The sequence below is a fragment of the Paroedura picta genome, chromosome 3 (genome assembly GCF_049243985.1).
Source record: "Paroedura picta isolate Pp20150507F chromosome 3, Ppicta_v3.0, whole genome shotgun sequence".
NCBI classification, from domain to species: domain Eukaryota; kingdom Metazoa; phylum Chordata; class Lepidosauria; order Squamata; family Gekkonidae; genus Paroedura; species Paroedura picta.
In genome coordinates, this window is record NC_135371.1 from 14,591,035 (window position 1) to 14,609,475 (window position 18,441).

The 18,441-nt window shown below is 47.8% G+C and overlaps 1 protein-coding gene across 1 annotated transcript in view; it reads right to left on the reverse strand.

Annotated features, from left to right (window-relative positions):
- Window positions 1–18,441, reverse strand: part of GABBR1 (gamma-aminobutyric acid type B receptor subunit 1) — a 154,253-nt gene that overhangs the window by 48,038 nt on the left and 87,774 nt on the right. Inside the window, exons 4-6 of the mRNA XM_077324812.1 lie at window positions 9,968–10,171; window positions 7,244–7,432; window positions 4,524–4,556 (exon numbers count right to left, since the gene is read on the reverse strand). Of these exons, the coding sequence (XP_077180927.1) occupies window positions 4,524–4,556; window positions 7,244–7,432; window positions 9,968–10,171 (426 nt within the window). The remainder of the gene's footprint in view (window positions 1–4,523; window positions 4,557–7,243; window positions 7,433–9,967; window positions 10,172–18,441) is intronic.

The window sequence follows — 18,441 nt, forward strand, 5'->3', positions numbered from 1 at the left end:
TTGTTGGCCTCAAAGACTCAGGCAAGCAAACAGCCATTTTGTAGTCATAAATGCTAGAAACTGCACACATAAATATAATGTAACCTAATTGTGATAATGCAGACAAAGACCTCAGATATATGCAGAGGACTTTGCGATAGTTTTGAATGAATAGCAGGAAGCAACAAGGCGGAAATTATCCCAGCACAAAAAAACCTTAGTCTAATATGATCCTGGGTTCATTATTTGGAGGAAGGTTTGCCAGCTCCGAATGGGAAACACCTGGACATGTTGGGGTGGAGGGTGTGATTTGGGGCATACTCATAAAGTTCACTTTCAAAAGTCATCCAGGTGAACAGACCTCTGACACCTGGGCTCATTCCAGACACGTTAGATAATGCACTTTCAATGCACTTTAGAAGTAGATTTTCCTATTCTGCACAGGGAAATCCAGCTGCAAAAGCACATTGAAAGTGCATTCTCCAATGTGCGCAGAATGAGATCAGTTGTAATAGCAGGAGATCTTCAGCCACCACTTGGAGGTTAAAAATATACATTTTTCACAATTTTGCCTCCTACGGTTTTTCATAATTTTCACCCATACCTTGTGGCCCATTCGTTTCGTGTCTACCACCTGGAGGAGATATGCGGCTCTGGCGTTCATGTCTAGGACAGTGGGGAGGGAGGAGATGCCATTCAGGTCTGCCTGCCTGGGGACATGCTACAGTCTTTGCCAAGATGGTGCTGGACAACAACACATCCAGACTCCCCAAGGCCACTCAGGAGGAGATGACTCACAGCCAGAAGAAGCGCAAGGGTGTTTTTTTTTTTTTTTTTTGTAATCTCCTGAGTCAATTCCTGGCAGCAGAGTGGAGGGCACGAACAGTACATCAGCGATTCCAGACCACATCACTTCCAGCACAGGCAACATGTGGGCAGAGAGGAGAGCTCATCTCTCACTTGACAGCGTCAAACAAACAAACAAAAAGATGATCCCGAGGAAAGAACGTGAGAAGGTGATCCTAGCCCTGCAACAAGCTCCAGACGGGGTGTGCATGCAAATGGGACCTGATGGGACCACACTGTGACCACACGCAAACGAGGCTGCGCCAGGAAGGGCTGCTGATCAAGAATTCTGGGCAGGTGTGCCCCTCTTTCGGAAGAATGGACTTTGCCCTTGAAAATCCAACAGGTAAGAGGCATTGATGGCAGGTGGAGGGAAAGAGGGGGTGGGGGTGGGAACAATTCTTCCTGGGCACAATAGAACCTGGTGGGTGCTAGAACTTTTAATGCATATGCAAGGAAGGGAGAAAGAATGGATCTGGCCTTTTCAGATTAAAAAAACACGGCGTAAAAAAAAAAGATTGTTCTCTTTTGTAAGAAAATAAAAGCTCTTAAAACCAGGAGGGGGCAGACTCTTACAATAGCAGCAAAGTAGCAGTTAGGAAGAGGGGCCTCCCCCTCCAAGTCTGCATAATTGCTGACCCTGAAGCTCCGCACTTCAGCTAGTTGTTTTGCTCAAGTTGTGCACATGCTCAGAATTAGCCTTTGCTGCTGTTTTTCCCATCTTGGAGCCAAGCCCTGGCATTCCAAAAATAGATTTGGTGTCTAACTCCCTGCTCAGTGCTCCTCTCCCCTCCCCAAATCTTCAAACAGAAGCCGGCTTCTCTTCTCCCGATAGAACCTATTCCATTCTTATCCCAGGCTCCAGGAAGAATACCTGCCTCTCCCATTTGAACAGTATTGTGAGGGAGCTGAGGCAGAGGGCCAAGCTGGATGCAGTGGTCTCTTTGTGGCTGCCATGAGGACACCATCACTGTTCTTAGGTCATTTTAAAACGTGGCGAAGGCCCAATCCTGTCTGGAGCGGCAGCACGGAGGGCTGAGGCACTCTAGTCTGGGAGGGAGGACAAGAGTGCGACGCTGCGTGGCATTATCAAATGACTTGGAAATGACAACGATGTCACTTTGGCGGCCATGAGGATGCAATCACGTCTAGTCAGGCCGTCCGAGAGAGTGACAATAGTTATTTAGTGGGCTTTTGTGGATGAATGGGGATTTGAAACTGGTCTGATGGAGTTCTGTCAGCGTGGGGTGGTGTTTAATCTCCGGCCTGGAAACACGGCAGGATTTCTGCCTCGGAACGGCCTTGTGCGGAGGTGCAAGTGAAGGGTGTGGAGAAGAGACCGAATATTCCACGCCCAAGTATCAGGCCATAAAGAACATGGAGGAGGAGAGAAAATGAATAATGTTGGTCCAGATCTTTATAAAACTTTTCAGAGAATTGTCAGACAAAGGTCAGAACAGTCTGTGGAAGGATGGGGAAGAAGTATCAAGGTTAGGAATGCAGCTCTACCTAGGAACGAATTATGCCTGCTCTTTGGCCCATAGAGCTTCAGCCAGTCCATGACTGGAATGAAGATTTTCACACCTATGTGGGCCAAGCTGGGAACTTGCCTGTAATTCACTTGCCTGTAATTCAGAAAATCACAACACACTGAGTTAGATCCTTTGTTCCAGCACAAACTTTCATGAGTTAGAGCTCACTTCATCAGATACATGAAGAGTGTACACCCACAGCATATATGTAACAAGATAAGAGTTGCCAACTCCAGCTTGGGAAATTCCTGGAGATTTGAGGAGGCTGAGGAGGGAACTCAGTGAGGAAGTGATGTCATACAACCCACCTTCCAAAGCTGCCATTTCCTACAGGACTGTAGTCCTGTAGATCACTCATCGTTCCAGGAGAACTCCAGGCCCCAACTGGAGTTTGGCAACCCATGCAACTCTAAGTACAACTAAATCAGCTATGGATGTCCATGTCATTTATTTGATGATATGAGCCCTGATTCACAAAAGCTTCACGAGTATCATCTCTGTTTCCAGCTTGGAGACCAAGACGTATGAGGAAAGGTTGGGGGAGCTTGGTCTGTTTAGCCTGGAGAGGAGACAACTGGGAGGGGATCTGATAACCATCTACAAGTGTTTAAAAGGGTGCCATATTGAGGATAGAGCAGAGTTGTTCTCTCTTGCCCCAGAGGGATGGACCAGAACCAATGGGATGAAATTAATCCAAAAGAAATTCCGTCTAAACATCCGGAAGAAGTTCCTGACAATTAGAGCGGTTTCTCAGTGGAACAGGCTTCCTCGGGAGGTGGTGGGTTCTCCATCTTTGGAGATTTTTGAACAGAGGCTGGAGAGCCATCTGACAGAGAGGCTGATTCTGTGAAGGCTCAAGGGGGTGGCGGGTGACAGTGGATGAGCGATAGGGTTGGGAGTGTCCTGCATAGTGCAGGGGGTTGGACTAGATGACCCAGGAGGTCCCTTCCAACTCTATGATTCTATGATTCTTTGTTGTGTGTACCTGTTTGGCAGAGGCATATTTGATAACATACTTTATAAGCAGTATGTATGTATGTATGTATGTATGTATGTATGTATGTATGTATGTATGTATGTATGTATGTATCTATGTATGTATCTATGTATGTATCTATGTATCTATGTATGAGATTTATAGTCAGTCCTGTCTTTGTGAACTCTGGGAGTAGAAAATGAACTTGTCAGACAAAATAATATTCTGCCTATTCTTCTCCCAGCTTCCATATGTGTAAAGATATCCCCCCCTCCCGGTCAGGGAGCTTTCAGACATGCAATCCTATAACCTGGCAGGAAAATGGAGGCATTTTACAGCTTGAACCTGCTGCTTCTTTGAGCGATCTTATATTTCTTTCGCTACCACAAAAAGGCATGTGTTGGTGTTTGGGCGGGGAGAGCATTGGCTTCAATTTGATGGCTTCGTTATTACCAGGCCGAGCATTAGACAGCTGGCCGTTCTTTAACCTCTCTTACTTCCTTATGTGAGGAGTGGGCATCAAAAGTACCAGCTATGGCTGCAGCCAACCCAGAGCAGGACAAGCCAGATAAAGACGCCCGGTGGTCCTGGCTTGACAGCCTCTGAAATCCTTGCCTGTTGCTGCAGCTGCTGAACCAACCTGTCGCTCAAGCTTGGCTCTGGAAGCATTCCAAACGGCATGTCATCCCAGCCCAGGGATGTAGGTCACTCTGAGATTACTTGGATCCGCGTGTTCTCTCTCAGGAGGCTAATATACTTCCCTTTGACAAGCTGGGGGAGACTTGGGTCGGAGGAGGAGTCTAGCCGTTTGCCTTGGATCAGGGTCCTTTTCCTTCAGGGGTCAAGGCCACCCTCAGCTAATGGACTCACTTAAGATTAGCCAGATCTGTCTAGCACAGGGGTAGTCAAACTGCGGCCCTCCAGATGTCCATGGACCACAATTCCCAGAAGCCCCTGCCAGCGAATGCTGGCAGGGGCTTCTGGGAATTGTGGTCCATGGACATCTGGAGGGCCGCAGTTTGACTACCCCTGGTCTAGCAGAACTGGCAGCAGGCGGAGAAGCGGAGCTCTCATGTCAAACCCAGTTTGGAGAAAAGTGTGCAGGACCAGCTTGGGAAGCAGGAAGGAGGGAAGTGAGATAGATCTGTAGACCCGACAGTGGGAGGAGGGACAACTAGAATCCAGCTTACCTGGCCCAGTCTTGGACACAGAAGGACGCCACACTGTGGGAGGGAGTGGGAGAGAAAGAGACTGATTAAACCCTGAAGAACCACCAGGGTACTCCTTTCATTTCTCAAACAGAGCACATGCAGTCTCTATCATTGCTTTTGTAAATCAGATTAAATCATCCAGATTGCAGCCCGCCCCCCCCGCCCGCCCGCCACCCCGCCCCCCCGGCACCTCACGGTTCTAATCAACATTAACATACAATCACTAAATGTTGATTAAAAACTACAGGGCTGCAAGCTTCCATTGGTCTAGGTGCGGGACTACTCAAATGAAAGCTTTCTTGATCCGTCAGCAAAAGATAATTTCAATTGATCTGGGAAATTTTTTTACTGGCGGGACCGAGAATACATTTCACACGGGATGCTTTTCTGAAGGCACTTTTGGCTACGGTACCTTATAGGAGAAACTACAGAAAAATGCAAAAGAAAATTGAGTTTAGCTGAAATATTTATATCTTGCCTTCAAGATCCACCAAATTATTCACAGCGCTGTACCAATAGTATGAATTAAAAATAGCGTGGATATATACTCAGACATGCGTGCAGGCACCAACTACTTATTGATAAAAAAATTGCCTGTAGGGTGCAAATTTAGCTTCCTGGCTCATCTTCAAAGCCCTGTAAAGTAATATTCTTGAGTTGGTATCTCAACTAGGGTTGCCAACCTCCAGGGGGTTCCTGAAGAGTTTGGTCTATTAAAATTGATTGTCCGATGACCAAGAGAAAATGGCTGCTTTATGTACTTTGCTGATTTCCCTCCACTCCCCAACCCCCTGTTGGAACATGCAAGATCTGCACTGTGCATAACTGAGCAGAATATAAAGGGTGTCCTGCAGGGGTCATCAGAGAAGAGATATATTTAGCATAAATAGGAAAGGAACTTCCTGATGCTTTTCAAACTATGTTCTCCGGTGCCCTGATTGGTTCAACAGGAGACTTCCTGTTCAAGGAGGATATTGACAAGTTGGAATGTATTCAGAGGAGGGCGACTAAGAAGGCTGAAGGGTTGGAATCCATGCCTTATGAAGAGAGGTTGAGAGAGCTAGGTACGTGTAGCTGGGAGAAGAGGACTTGTTGAAGAGGAGGGCAACCTGGTTACTGGAGCTTTAGAGATGAGGACTAGGAGCAATGTGTTCAAATTACAGGAAGGGAGGTTCCACTTAAATATTAGAAAGCACATTCAAACTCTTTGCATATTCAGACTCAGCCTCCCCGGGTTTCACTCCCTACATCTCAATGTATTTACTAACCCAGAGCTGACATCCTTAATCTAACAGCTGTAATGTGGGAGTCAGCCAAGTCTCTCAAGGAAGAGAGTTCCCAAGTTTTGGTGCCTCTCTTTGCTTTAAATATTCAAGGTCTTTCCTTCTAATTTGTTTATTAGCTTATAAATTATCTCACCTATCTCGCCATGTCTTCAAGAAAAACACCCCTACAGAGGTTTTGATAGTGAGTAAATATGTTTATGTTAAATTAAGGTAAAAGAGGAATCAACCGAGAATGCTTTAATCAAACCTAGAAACATTGTTTCCTGACTTAAGCGCATTTGCTGGAGACCTCAGTATGTGTATGTGTATTAGTGCTGTTGTATGCTTTCCAAAGAGCCTCTTGTGGCGCAGAGTGGTAAGGCAGCTGTCTGAAAGCTTTGCCCATGAGGCTGGGAGTTCGATCCCAGCAGTCGGATCAAGGTTGACTCAGCCTTCCATCCTTCCGAGGTCGGTGAAATGAGTACCCAGCTTGCTGGGGGGTAAACGGTAATGACTGGGGAAGGCACTGGCAAACCACCCCGTATTGAGTCTGCCATGAAAACGCTGGAGGGCGTCACCCCAAGGGTCAGACATGACTCGGTGCTTGCACAGGGGATACCTTTACCTTTACCTTTACCTTTATGCTTTCCAACTCTGAGCTGGGAAATTCCTGGTGATTCGGGGCTAGCGACCGGGGAGGGTGGAGTTTGCGGAGAGAAGGAAGTTCGGCAGGAGTGCAACACCATTGAGTCTGCACTCCAAAGCTACCAATGCTTTCGGATTGAAACTGATTTATGTGGCCAGGAGATCAGTTGTAATTCTAGGATAATTTTTACCTGGAAGTTGGCAAGCCTAGACTACAAAATGGCAAACGGGTGGTCTTTCCCCCCTGCTTCTTCCCCCATAATTGAAAGATTCCAGACGAACCTATCTGGAGTGTTTTACACCTTATAGCATGAAAAGGGATTCGTTAATCCCTCATTCAGAGACTAAAAGCTATATTATGTACACAACATCAGATATGGCTGCAATTATGCCTGCCCAGTCCCTTGTTTGCAATAGTAAGATTCCCCCTTTCATTCCACACACAATGGAAAATGCACTTTCGATGCAGTTTAGAAGCAGATTTTCCTGTTTCGCACAGGGAAATCCAGCTGCAAATTGCAAGCGCCTCATCCAGCACATGCAGAATGGTAATTTCGACAGAAAACACAGAAGAAGAAGAAGAAGAAGAAGAAGAAGAAGAGTTGATTCTTATATGCTGCTTTTCTCTACCCAAAGGAGTCTCAAAGTAGTTTACAGTCTCCTTCCTTTTCCTCTCCCCACAACAGACACTCTGTGAGGTGGGCGATCCACATAGCTGCTTCTGAAGTAAGAGCCCCCTGCCCACAAGAGCTGTCTGCTCCCTCCTCCCTCCCTGCCACTGTGACTTACATTCGCAGACGGGCTTTGCAGAACTCCAGCGGCCTGCCTTGGTACAGTTGCTGCGAGGACTACCCACCAGGTGGAAGCCAGAGTTGCAGCGATATTCGACCCAGGTGCCTTCTACGGGCACCCGCTCTATTGCTCGGACATGAGCTTGCCCATTCTCCAGGCTCAGGTGCATCTTGGGACAGGTCCTCACTGTGAAAGGAAAAGGAGGAAGCCTTCGTGTCAGAACTGTAACCAAACACTATTGCACAGAGCTTGGTCCCTTTGCTTGAGATATTTGCTGGACAGCTCCCCTTGACGGGCATTTTTCCCCATCCAGGGCAGCATCAACAGAACTTCTACTAGACGGGTTTCCCCACCTCAGTCCCCGAGCAGCAGCCATTTCCCCCTCCAGCATTGGGCCTTTATTTGGTTAAAAAATGTTAATGTAACAAAATGTATTACTGTAATGTGATAAGAATATGGAGACCTCCATAAGAATATGGTTCTCCGACTTTCATTTTTTGAAAAAGTAAGTCTCTTGCCACTTCTGCAGCTACTATAGAAGAGGAAAGGAATATCTCTGCAAGGAAAGGGAGTAGGTGGGCCAGTTAAAGAAGGAGACCTCCCATCATTGGCATCGTGTACCAGTGCAATATCAGCGCATCAGTCCCCAGCCCACAGCTTCTCCTGGGGGTTTGCCAGCTGCAGGTGGCAACGCTAAGCTAGATACTTCTGTTTGAACATGAAAATTGGCCATTGGGAGGACTCTCTCTCTCTCACTCTGTCTCTGTCTCTCTCTCTGTCTCTCTCTGTCTCTCTCTGTCTCTCTCTCTGTCTCTCTCTGTCTCTCTCTCTGTCTCTGTCTCTCTCTCTCACTCTCTCTGTCTCTGTCTCTCTCTCTCTCTCTCTCTCACACACACACCCCTACCTTCACAGGAATCTTGCTGTGAGCATAAAATGTATAAGGAGACACCATAAGACACTTTTTGAACATGAAAATTGGCCATTGGGAGGACTCTCTCTCTCTCACTCTGTCTCTGTCTCTCTCTGTCTCTCTCTCTGTCTCTCTCTGTCTCTCTCTCTGTCTCTCTCTGTCTCTCTCTGTCTCTGTCTCTCTCTCTCTCTCTCACACACACACACACCCCTACCTTCACAGGAATGTTGCTGTGAGCATAAAATGTATAAGGAGACACCATAAGACACTTTAGGTTGTCACTGGGGAGAAAAAGTGGGTATAACTATCCCAATAAAACTCTCTGACTAGGGTTGCCAGGTGCCCCCCACTGGCAGGGTCTGGGGGATGCAGTTGCCAGATGCAGCCTGGAGATTTGGGGATGGAACTAGGGAAGGATGGGGATCTCAGTGGGGCAGAGTGCCACAGAGTCCACCCTCCACAGCAGCCATCTTCTCCAGGGGAACTGAAATCAGTACTCTGGAGATGAGCCATAATTCCAGGGGATTCTCACATGGAGGCTGGCATGCCTATCTCTGATGTATCTTTGCACTAAGAGTTTATGCTGCTCGCTCAGTTCCCACCCACTCCCTATCAGTTCTGACCCAAATCTGGAAAGGTTTCAGTCTGCTAAACTCATAGATCTCCTGAGCGCCGAGTAAGGGAAGCCCCATAATTCCCTGATTCAGATTATCTGCAAACAACAGTATGCTACTAACACAGAGAGGAAGCGTCCAGGTTCCCTAGAACTCTCAGGCCAGATGATAAGCAAAAACAAATGGGGAGGGGTGTGGGTGAAGGACAAAACTGTTGGAAAGGCTGAGCCTGCAGGCATTAAAAGCCTTAAGGGAGCAGAGCAATAGTCATTCAGATTGAAGGCAACTGGGCTATGCTGGGTGCAAATACGAATCTTCGGATGCACCAGGGGCACCGGGCAAAGGCTTGATGGCAGCTCTCCCTTTGGAAACAAAAGTGCCCCCTGTTATTTGGATTTGCCTGCAGCAGATCTGAATAAATAGGGGTGTAAATAAGGTGGGCTTGTATTTTCCTGGTGGCGCTTGTATGCCTTTAATAGCTGCAAAGCAGGGCAGAAAGCCAACCAGCTATGTTTTCAATTGCAGCATCTTCGGCCTCCCTGCCGGTCGTTCTACAATTAAAGGCACGTGAGCAGGAGATGGGGTGGGGAGCCCTACCTATTAAAGGTCAAATAACAGGGTTGCCAACCTCCAGGTGGGGCCTGGGGAGCTCCCACGATTACCACTGTTTCCAGACTAGAGAGAGATCAGTTCCGTCTGAGAGAATGGCTGCTTTGGAAGGTAGCCTATAGGGTGTTATATAGGGTTGCCAGCTCTGGTTTGGGATATACCTGGAGACTTTGGGGGATGGTGCCAGAAATGGGCAGGATTTTGGGTTGGAGGGACCTCTGTGGAGTACACCCTCCATAGCAAGGCATTTCCTCCAGGGGAACTGATCTCTTTAGTCTGGAGATGACCTGTAATTCTAGGGGGTCTCCAGGTCCCACCTGGGGCCTGGCATCCCTACCCTGATGAGGTCATTCCCAAACCCAGCCCTTCCTTGGGTCCATCCCCAAAATCTCCTGGAATTTTTCAATCTGGAGTTGGCAACCCTTTCTAGAACAGCTATCAGAGACAAGCAGCTTTAACCCATCTAGCCATCCCGACCCTGCCAGACCCTCTTTCTAGCAAGTGGAGCTTTTCCATTCACAGTATTATACCGTTCAGACATTTGGGAGTCTTGCAGCCCAACACCCACCCGCACTCCCAGAGACTCACAGCAGCGGCTCTCCACATCGCTGTTGGTCCAGGTGCCGTTGGGCAAGCATTTGCGCACCTTGGGCCCCACAATCTCCCGTTCCGGGCGGCACACGTACTCGATCTCGTAGTCAAAAGGCAGGAAGCGGGCCATCTTCACCTGCTCCCGGGTCAGCCCCCGGTAGCGGATCCCGCCATCCCAAGGGGGGAAGATGAGTTTGCAGCCTGGAGGGGGGAGGGGAGGAAGAGAGAAAGCAAAAAGAGGGGTCTGAAGGAGCCACAGAAGAAAAGCCATGTTGCTTTAAGCCAAACTGAATTCACCTGTTTTCATACATGGTTGAGTGAAGGGCTGTTGAGCTGCAGACGACTGGTGACTCTGTAGGGCAGGGGTAGTCAACCTGTGGTCCTCCAGATGTCCATGGACTACAATTCCCAATAGCCCCTGCCAGCGTTTGCTGGCAGGGGCTCATGGGAATTGTAGCCCATGGACATCTGGAGGACCACAGGTTGACTATCCCTGCTGTAGTGTTTTCAAGGCAAGACACAATCAGAGGTTGTTTGCCATTGTCCACCTCCAAGTAGGAATCCTGGTTTTCCTTGGTGGGCTCCCATCCAAGTACTGACCCTGTTTAGTCTCCAAGAGCCGATGAGATTGGGCTAGCCTTATCCATCCAGGGCAGGGCTTAATACTGGTGCACATCACCAATGTTAGGTGAAAATATCTGTGCTGTGTTTGAGGATGAACAACTGTGTTTTTCCTCTTTCCCAAGGACAGTCATAAAAACTTTTAAAAATTAGGACATCAATACAGTTTTTATAAGTCATTGCTATAATAATTTTAAAAAAAACATTGCTAGCAAAGGGGAGATTTAGAGGGTTAAGCAGGAGGCAAATTTCTAAGGTCTCTTCCTTCTTAGAATCATAGAATAAGGTGACCAGATTTTAGCATTGGTAAAGCGGGACACCATTGACTGGGGTGTTCTTGATACAAAATTTGGTCTATGTGGAGCAACAAAAAGTTTCATAGAACGCAAAAATAGCATTGTAATATATATATATATTTAATTTGCCAGGTGCCCCCAGATTAAGGTGACCAGATTGTCCCACTTTTGGAGGGATATCTGGGGGTACCTGGCAAATTGTACTTATGTTGAAATGAAAAAATGAAAAAATATATATTACAATACTATTTTTGCATTCTATGCATTCTATGAAAGTTTTTGTTGCTTTACCAATGTTAAAATCTGGTCACCTTATCCCAGACGTCCCTCCAAAAGTGGGCCAATCTGGTCACCTTATCATAGAACCATAGTGTTGGAAGGGGCTATACAGGCCATCAAGTCCAACCCCCTGCTCCACGCAGGATCAGTTTACGGCAGGATAAAGGCTGCAGAAATCAGGACTTGGCAAGGAACCTCAGGAACAGCTGTAAAAAAGAAATTCCCCATGCCCTGCATGTAAATCTAGCAGTTGGTATTATTAGCATCCCCATATTGAAGAGCCAAAGGCTTTATTATTCAATAGAGGTTGAATTTCCCAATTTGGCCTTTCATGATATTTACATTTAAAAGACAACCATTGAAGAAAATTTCCATTTGAAAACTGGACATACCTAGAAACCGTTCTGGTTGGATCCTACACGATATTAAACAAACAAGAACAAAGAACCCTGGCCTTTATTTTATTCTTTAATAATTTTACTAACATCAATAGTCGCCTTGGGGTAGGTTTATTCTTTCTCTTATTGTATTCAATACAAACTGCCCCACTTGTCTATATTTGCTTGTAAATCTACCTCTGCAGAGTGTTTGGAAATTAAATCTGTCAGATACGGTTGCCAACCTCCAGGGGCTGGCTGGAGATCTCCCACTGCTTTACAACTGATTTCCAGGTGGCAGAGATCAGTTCACCTGAAGAAAATGTCCGTTTTGGAAGGCGGAGTCTCTGGTATTAAGCTCCATTTAAGCCCCTCCTTAAACCCTGCCCTCCTCGGATTCCGCTCCCCACATAGTCAGGAATTTCCCAGCTGACAATTCTAGAGTCAAAAACACACCAGCCAAGTTATTAATGGAGATTCGCTAAGGAGAATATAGTTAAAGGTTTTCAATGGCAGCCAGTCCCATCCCCCCAACGCCAATGAATGATAAAGTGAGGGGGGCATGAAATGGTGCGGGATAAAACAGTTTAAACCCCCTTTTGCTCCAATATACCATAGCCCCAATCCATACTGCACACACAGACAATGGCTGCCCTTAACCATTTGAAGAATGATGGGAGGTTCTCCTGGGTTGCATCCAACCGTCTATGTGTATGGATTTTTCTGCAGTCCTGTATCCCTACCAATATGGCCATGCAGATTACATTTGAGTCGTTCCCCCTTGAGTTACTCCCCTATGACAAAATGGGGGATGCAAACAATGCCCTATTGATATAATTGCAGGCAGCCCAAAATATCTTTTTTAAAAAACCTCAAATTAGACATAGGAAGCGGGGTGGGTGGGTGGGGGGTGGGGTGTTGGCTCATTTAATTGGGGAAGCAGCCCAGAGGCTGGAGTTGTTATGTCTTGGGGGGTGGGGAGGGGAGTAATGCAGGTACCTGTAGAAATACAAGTCTACGACTCAGTAACGTTAGCCAGACGATCAAGGGCTCCTTTATTTGGGCATCCTCTAATGTGATGCATATTCTGATATAGCCGCAAATCCCTTATGGGCTGTGGCTGCACAACAAAACAAATTGGATATTAAAAATGCAAACCAGTGGGCGAGCTTTTCAGTCTCCCTGCCCATCCAATAATGAACTTAGTCGCAGTTGTAGTCCTTCAGCTGAAAAGTTTCAAAGGGGGACTGCAAGTGAGACGCTGTTGACTTGGAAGTCAAGGCAAGTAGGGTTGTCAGAAGCAATACAGACACCCCGCCAGCACTGCTGGTCCCTGCCGGTGCTCAACGGAGCAGCAAGAGAAAGGACGGGTAGCTGTGTCCCATGATACAGCAACACCACATCCGAGTGAAAACTCAAAAGTGATACCGTTGCGTTAGATGTAACCCTCACTGCCAGGATAAATGACACTGACCTCAATGGTCCAATGGTCTGACTCAATATAGATAAGGTCACCAACCCCCAGGTGGTGGCTGGAGATCTCCTGGGGTTACAAATGCTCTCCAACCGAGAGAATGGGAACACAGAAGAAGAAGAAGAAGAAGAAGAAGAAGAAGAAGAAGAAGAAGAAGAAGAAGAAGAAGAAGGAGGAGGAGGAGGAGGAGGAGGAGGAGGAGGAGGAGGAGGAGGAGGAGGAGTTGTCTCAAAGGAGTCTCAAAGTGGCTTACATTTGCCTTCCCTTTCCTCTCCCCACAACAGACACCCTGTAAAGGAGGTGAGGCTGAGAGAGCCCTGAGATTCCTGCTCAGTCAGAACAGCTTTATCAGTGCTGTGGCGAGCCCAAGATCAGCCAGCTGGCTGCATGTGTGTGTGTGTGTGAGGGGTTGTGGATCAAACCCGGCTCGCCAGATTAGAAGTCCGCACTCCTAACCACTACACCAAGCTGTCCCCCAAGGTGGACTTTATGGCATTATAGAGAGCCAGCATGGAGGTGTGGGTTAATAGCTTCTAATCTGGTGAGCTGAGTTTGATTCCCTGCTCCTCCACATGCAGCCAGTTGGGTGGCTTTGGGCTAGTCACAATCTTGTTAGAGATATTCTCACAGAGCAGTCTTGTCAGAGTTAGCCTCCCCAACCACACAGGGTGTCTACTGTGGGGAGGGGAAGGGAAATCGATTGAGGGTTGCTTTGAGACTCCTGCGGGCAGTGAAAAGCGGGGTATAAAAAAACAACTCTTCTTCTTCTGGAAGGTGGACAACGAAGCCCTTCCCCTCCTCAAACTCCACCCTCCTCATGCTCCACCCCAAAAATCTCTAGATATTTCCCAGCCCTGAGCTGGCAAACCTAAGTATAGGGCAGCTTCGTGTGTTTATATTCTCCATAGTGCCTGCATTTTCCTCCAAAGGACCGGCAGCACTGTAAGTGCTCAGGTAGGGCACACAAATTAGGGAAGCCATGCGGTGGAAATGGCTCAACTTTCCTTGCTTCAGTTTGGCCTTCTGAACCAAATCAGCCACCCGCAGCTGCTTTGAACTAACAGAAAAATAACAGACTGAGCGATCTGATCACAGATCTCCTACCTGTGTTTTGGCACAGCGGACTCCTGAAATGGCCCTGCTTGCGCCTGGGAGCAAAAGAAGCCAGCTGCCTGCCTGATAAGTGACACGCCTGGGTCATTTCAAGGCCAGCGTAATGGAATGGTGGATTCCGCCCAGCAGTGATAACAACCTTACTACGTTTGACACACGCAGCTCACTTATTCCAGATGAACAGCCAGGTGAGCCAGGAATTCCTGATTCCTTTTGATCTCAGCGCAGCCTCAGGACAGTCTCCGGATCATGTTATAACAAACAGGCAGCTAAATGAAATTTCAGCGGCTGATATTCTGAGGAGTGATCCTTCCCTCCTTTGAGATAAAATCAAGTCCCGGGTGCTGAGTTCATGCACAAGGCAGCACGTACCTGGGCGATGTTTTGAAATTGTTTCTTTTCTTCTTGACGTGGATCGTAGAATGTTAGATTGGTGGACTACCTTTCCCAACATCCTGTGTCACGCACCTGTCAACAGTAGCCCTGGAGGGCCAACAAGTAGAGCATTCTTTCTCCACTGCTGCCTCCTACCACTGCTATTTGGTGGGCTGCTGTGCCCAGCTATGGGGGTTCCCTTTCCTCACTATGGCCAGGGACCGCATTTGTCGAGATGCCAGTCTTCCGGTATTACAGCTGATCTTCAGAACAAATTTAGAGTCCAGTGGCACCTTTAAGACCTACAATGCTCTATTCTAGGTACCAGGGGCCAAGCCGGTTGCATTTAGGAATACAATGGGTGCTAGATTGGCATGGTGGTGGAAGAACTCTGTGAATGGCCTCCCCGTTCCCCCAGGACATGGAAAGGCTGCAGGCTGGAGGCTCCTGGGAAGGTAACTTTGTAGCAGAGGCAGATCTCACACAGCAGGGATCTGCAGCCTCCGAGCCTCTGAGGGAAGTGGAAGGAGGAGGGGGTGGTCAGGAGTGGGGATGACTGGCTGGCCGCTGGACAGACAGGCAAACCGGTTGGAGGAAGAGGCACTCAGGGGCAGCTGCCCTGAGTGGGTGTTAAGCGCTGAGTAGCACTTAAGCTATGAGACACGCTCCTCCTCCAAGGCCTTACCAGAAATATTATGTGGAACAGATGAGCTTTCACGTGTACATAGTTCCCCAGGTGTCTTTGGAGGGTGGGCTCTATGGAATTCTACCCCTCTAAGGCCCCTCCCCTTCTCAAACTCCAGCCTCCCTTGGCTCCACCCCCAAATCTAGCCCTTGGCTGGCAACCTTATTTGTAATGCAAGTTGTAAACTGAAGGCCAAATTTACATCTGTTTGGAGTTGGGAAAATGGTAGAGGGGGGAAGGCTGACTCTCTCCCTCCTGTGCCATTGTCCCAGTCTGAACTGAGACTTAGGAACTTAGCTCCCAGTAACTGCCACATGACTGAGGAGAATCATAGTTGGTCAGGGAAGCAACATACAGTTTGGTGCGTGGGTGACAGTTGCCAGTTGTGAATTGGGAAATACGTGGAGAACAGTCCTGACCCCTGGAGATCAGTTTAAGCCCAGGAAATCTCCAGTCACCATCTGGAGATTGGCGACCCTTCCTGAGGGGTGGGTGTGGCTCATGTTGTCAGAATCCACGGGGTAATCTGGCCATCAGTTTGAGGCAGGAGCAAGAAGGGTGGTCTGGAACAGTTCCTTTCTATCTAATCAAGATAGATTGTGTCTTTTTTGTAATTTTAGGTCCTGGGTTTGATATTTTAATGAGGTTTTATTGGGGGAGGGGTTAAATTATGGACCATTGTAGCCCGCCATGAGCTGGTTCCATGAGTGGCGGGAATAAAAACCCATAAACAAACTAACTAACAAACAAATCAATTAATAAATAATAGTCCATCTCTTCAGAAACTGATTGTAGTCTGCATGTGGGGTTGCCAAATTTGGGTTGGAAAATACCAGGAGATGTTGAGGGTAGAGCCTGGGGAGGTAGGGGTTTGGGGAGGAGAAGGTACAATGCCATCAAGTTCACCCTCCAAAGCAGCCATTTTCTCCAGGGGAACATAGCTCCATTTTCTGGAGATAAATTGTAATAGCAGGAATCTCAGCCCCCACCTGGAGGGCTGGCAAGGTTAACTTCCCTTGATGGTCTCCCATCAGGAACGAATCAATTCTAAGCTGATAGAATCATAGAATCATAGAGTTGGAAGGGGCCATACAGGCCATCCAGTCCAACCCCCTGCTCAACGCAGGATCAGTCCAAAACATCCTAAAGTAGTGATCCCCAACCTGTGGGCAACAGACCACATGTGGTCCGTCAACTAATTGGAGGTTGGCCGCGAAGGATGCCATCTCCCCCCCCCCCCGGCCCTTTACAGAGAAACAAGCTCAGGGTTCCCATTGATTTGTCATTGTCATGAGTTAAAATTTCCATGAAAATAAAATGTTCCTTATGTTCATTGTTGTGGCGTGTCTGTATCTTATTTTGAAGGGATGTTTAAACATTACCATAGCGATCAGAGAGCGTTAGGGCAGTGGTTGAGAGTAGAGGAGTAAACTACCCCCCCCCCCACAGGACCTCAGTAAAATTGTCAAGCGTTTAGTGGTCCCCGGTGATAAAAAGGTTGGGGACCACTGCCCTAAAGCACCCAAGAAAAGTGTGTATCCAACCTTTGCTTGAAGATTGCCAGTGATCCTGCTTAGCTTCTGAGATCTGACAAAATCAGGCCATCCTGGTCAAGGCAAAGGGCATAACTACATGTTTTTACCTAGGGATGCCTTCTTCCAGATATGAGTTCACCTGGGGAAAATGGCTATTTTGTAAGGTGGACTTGAGGACATTGTACTCTTCTGAGGTCCCTCCCTTCTCCATACCCTGCCCTCCTCAGGCTCCTCCCCCCACATCTCCAGGTATTTCCCACCCCAAAGCTGCTCACCCTACTCCCCCCCCCCCCCGGTCCTCCCAATCAAATGTGTATTACAAGTTCGGTGCTGAGCAGGCTTTCTGTCCCCTAGAAGTCAAGCTGCAGATGAAGCAAAACTAAGCCCAAGAGGGGAGGGGAGTGGACAGAAAAACAATATTGCTGTGCATGGTGGAAAAACCCTAGTCAGCAGACCCCATCAGTCACAAAATGGAGCTCAGGATGTGTTATTGTAATTAAGAGAAGCTGTTCTGAGTGAAACAAAGAACAACAACAAACCCAAAAACTCTATCACTTGGCTGCAATGGCTTCTGGGACAAAAATGCAATGATAACTCTCAGAAAATATAAACACCAGCAGTCCCTGTAATTGCCAGGGCTGTCAATAAAGAACATGTAGCTAATTAGTTGCATGGTTGGTTGAACAAATAATTAATTGATCAAATCTGCTTTTTAATTGACTGCCAATGAGTTGCATCAGCCATCTAGACAAGAATAAAGATGACTGATTGTAGATATTGAAAAAAAAATATGTACAGGGTGGACTGACAGATTTTTCAAAAACCTTCCCTGCAATATGAGGATTCAGGATCACCCTGTGAGGGTGATGAGCTGCGGATTGCAGAACTGATAAAAGAAAATAGTTCTTCATGTAATGCGCAGCTAACTCATGGAACCGACTGTCTCAGGACTCTGCTTAGTGCTTATTTTTTTTAAGGGGGGAATAAATAAATTCATGCTCTGATCGGGATTGGCGAGGTCAGAAAGCTAACTTGCCCTCTGTCACGTAAAAGAAAACAGTTGCCTGAAAGCAATGCATTGAATTGTGTTGTAAAGCTTGTGTTGTAAAGCTTGCCATAAAGCATGCCGTCAAAAATCTGTTCCGCATATTATATTTCTAGTAAGGCCTAGGAGGAGGAGCATGTCTCATGGCTTAAGTGCCACTCAGCACTTAATACCCACTCAGGGCAGCTGTCCCGGCCCTGAGTGCCCTGCCTTTTCCTCCAGCCAGCTTACCTGTCTGTCCAGTGGCCAGCCAATCACCTTCCATCCCTCACCCCTGACCACCTCCTTCTCTCTGTGACAGTGGGGGGAAGAGGCAGGCACGGCCGCCGGCAAACGAGCCACGCAAACGCGCATGCGTGGAGCAGCCGCGCACGCACATTTGTGCCCCCGCTGGCGAAAACGTGCATGCGCGGCAACTGCGCATGTGCGTTAGCGACCCTGCTGGTGAAAACGTGCATGCGTGTCAACTGCGCATGCACGTTTGCTCGCAGATGCCGTTTGTGTGTGGCGCCCAGGCCGCGGGCTCTCCCCCACCCCCGGAGGCGGTCCTCGACCACAAAAAGGTTGGGGACCGCTGCTTTAGAGGTGGACTCCACCAAGTTCTACCCCACCAAGGCCCCTGTCCTCCCCAGGCACCACCCCCCTCCCCATCCCCAGTAGTTTCTGCACCG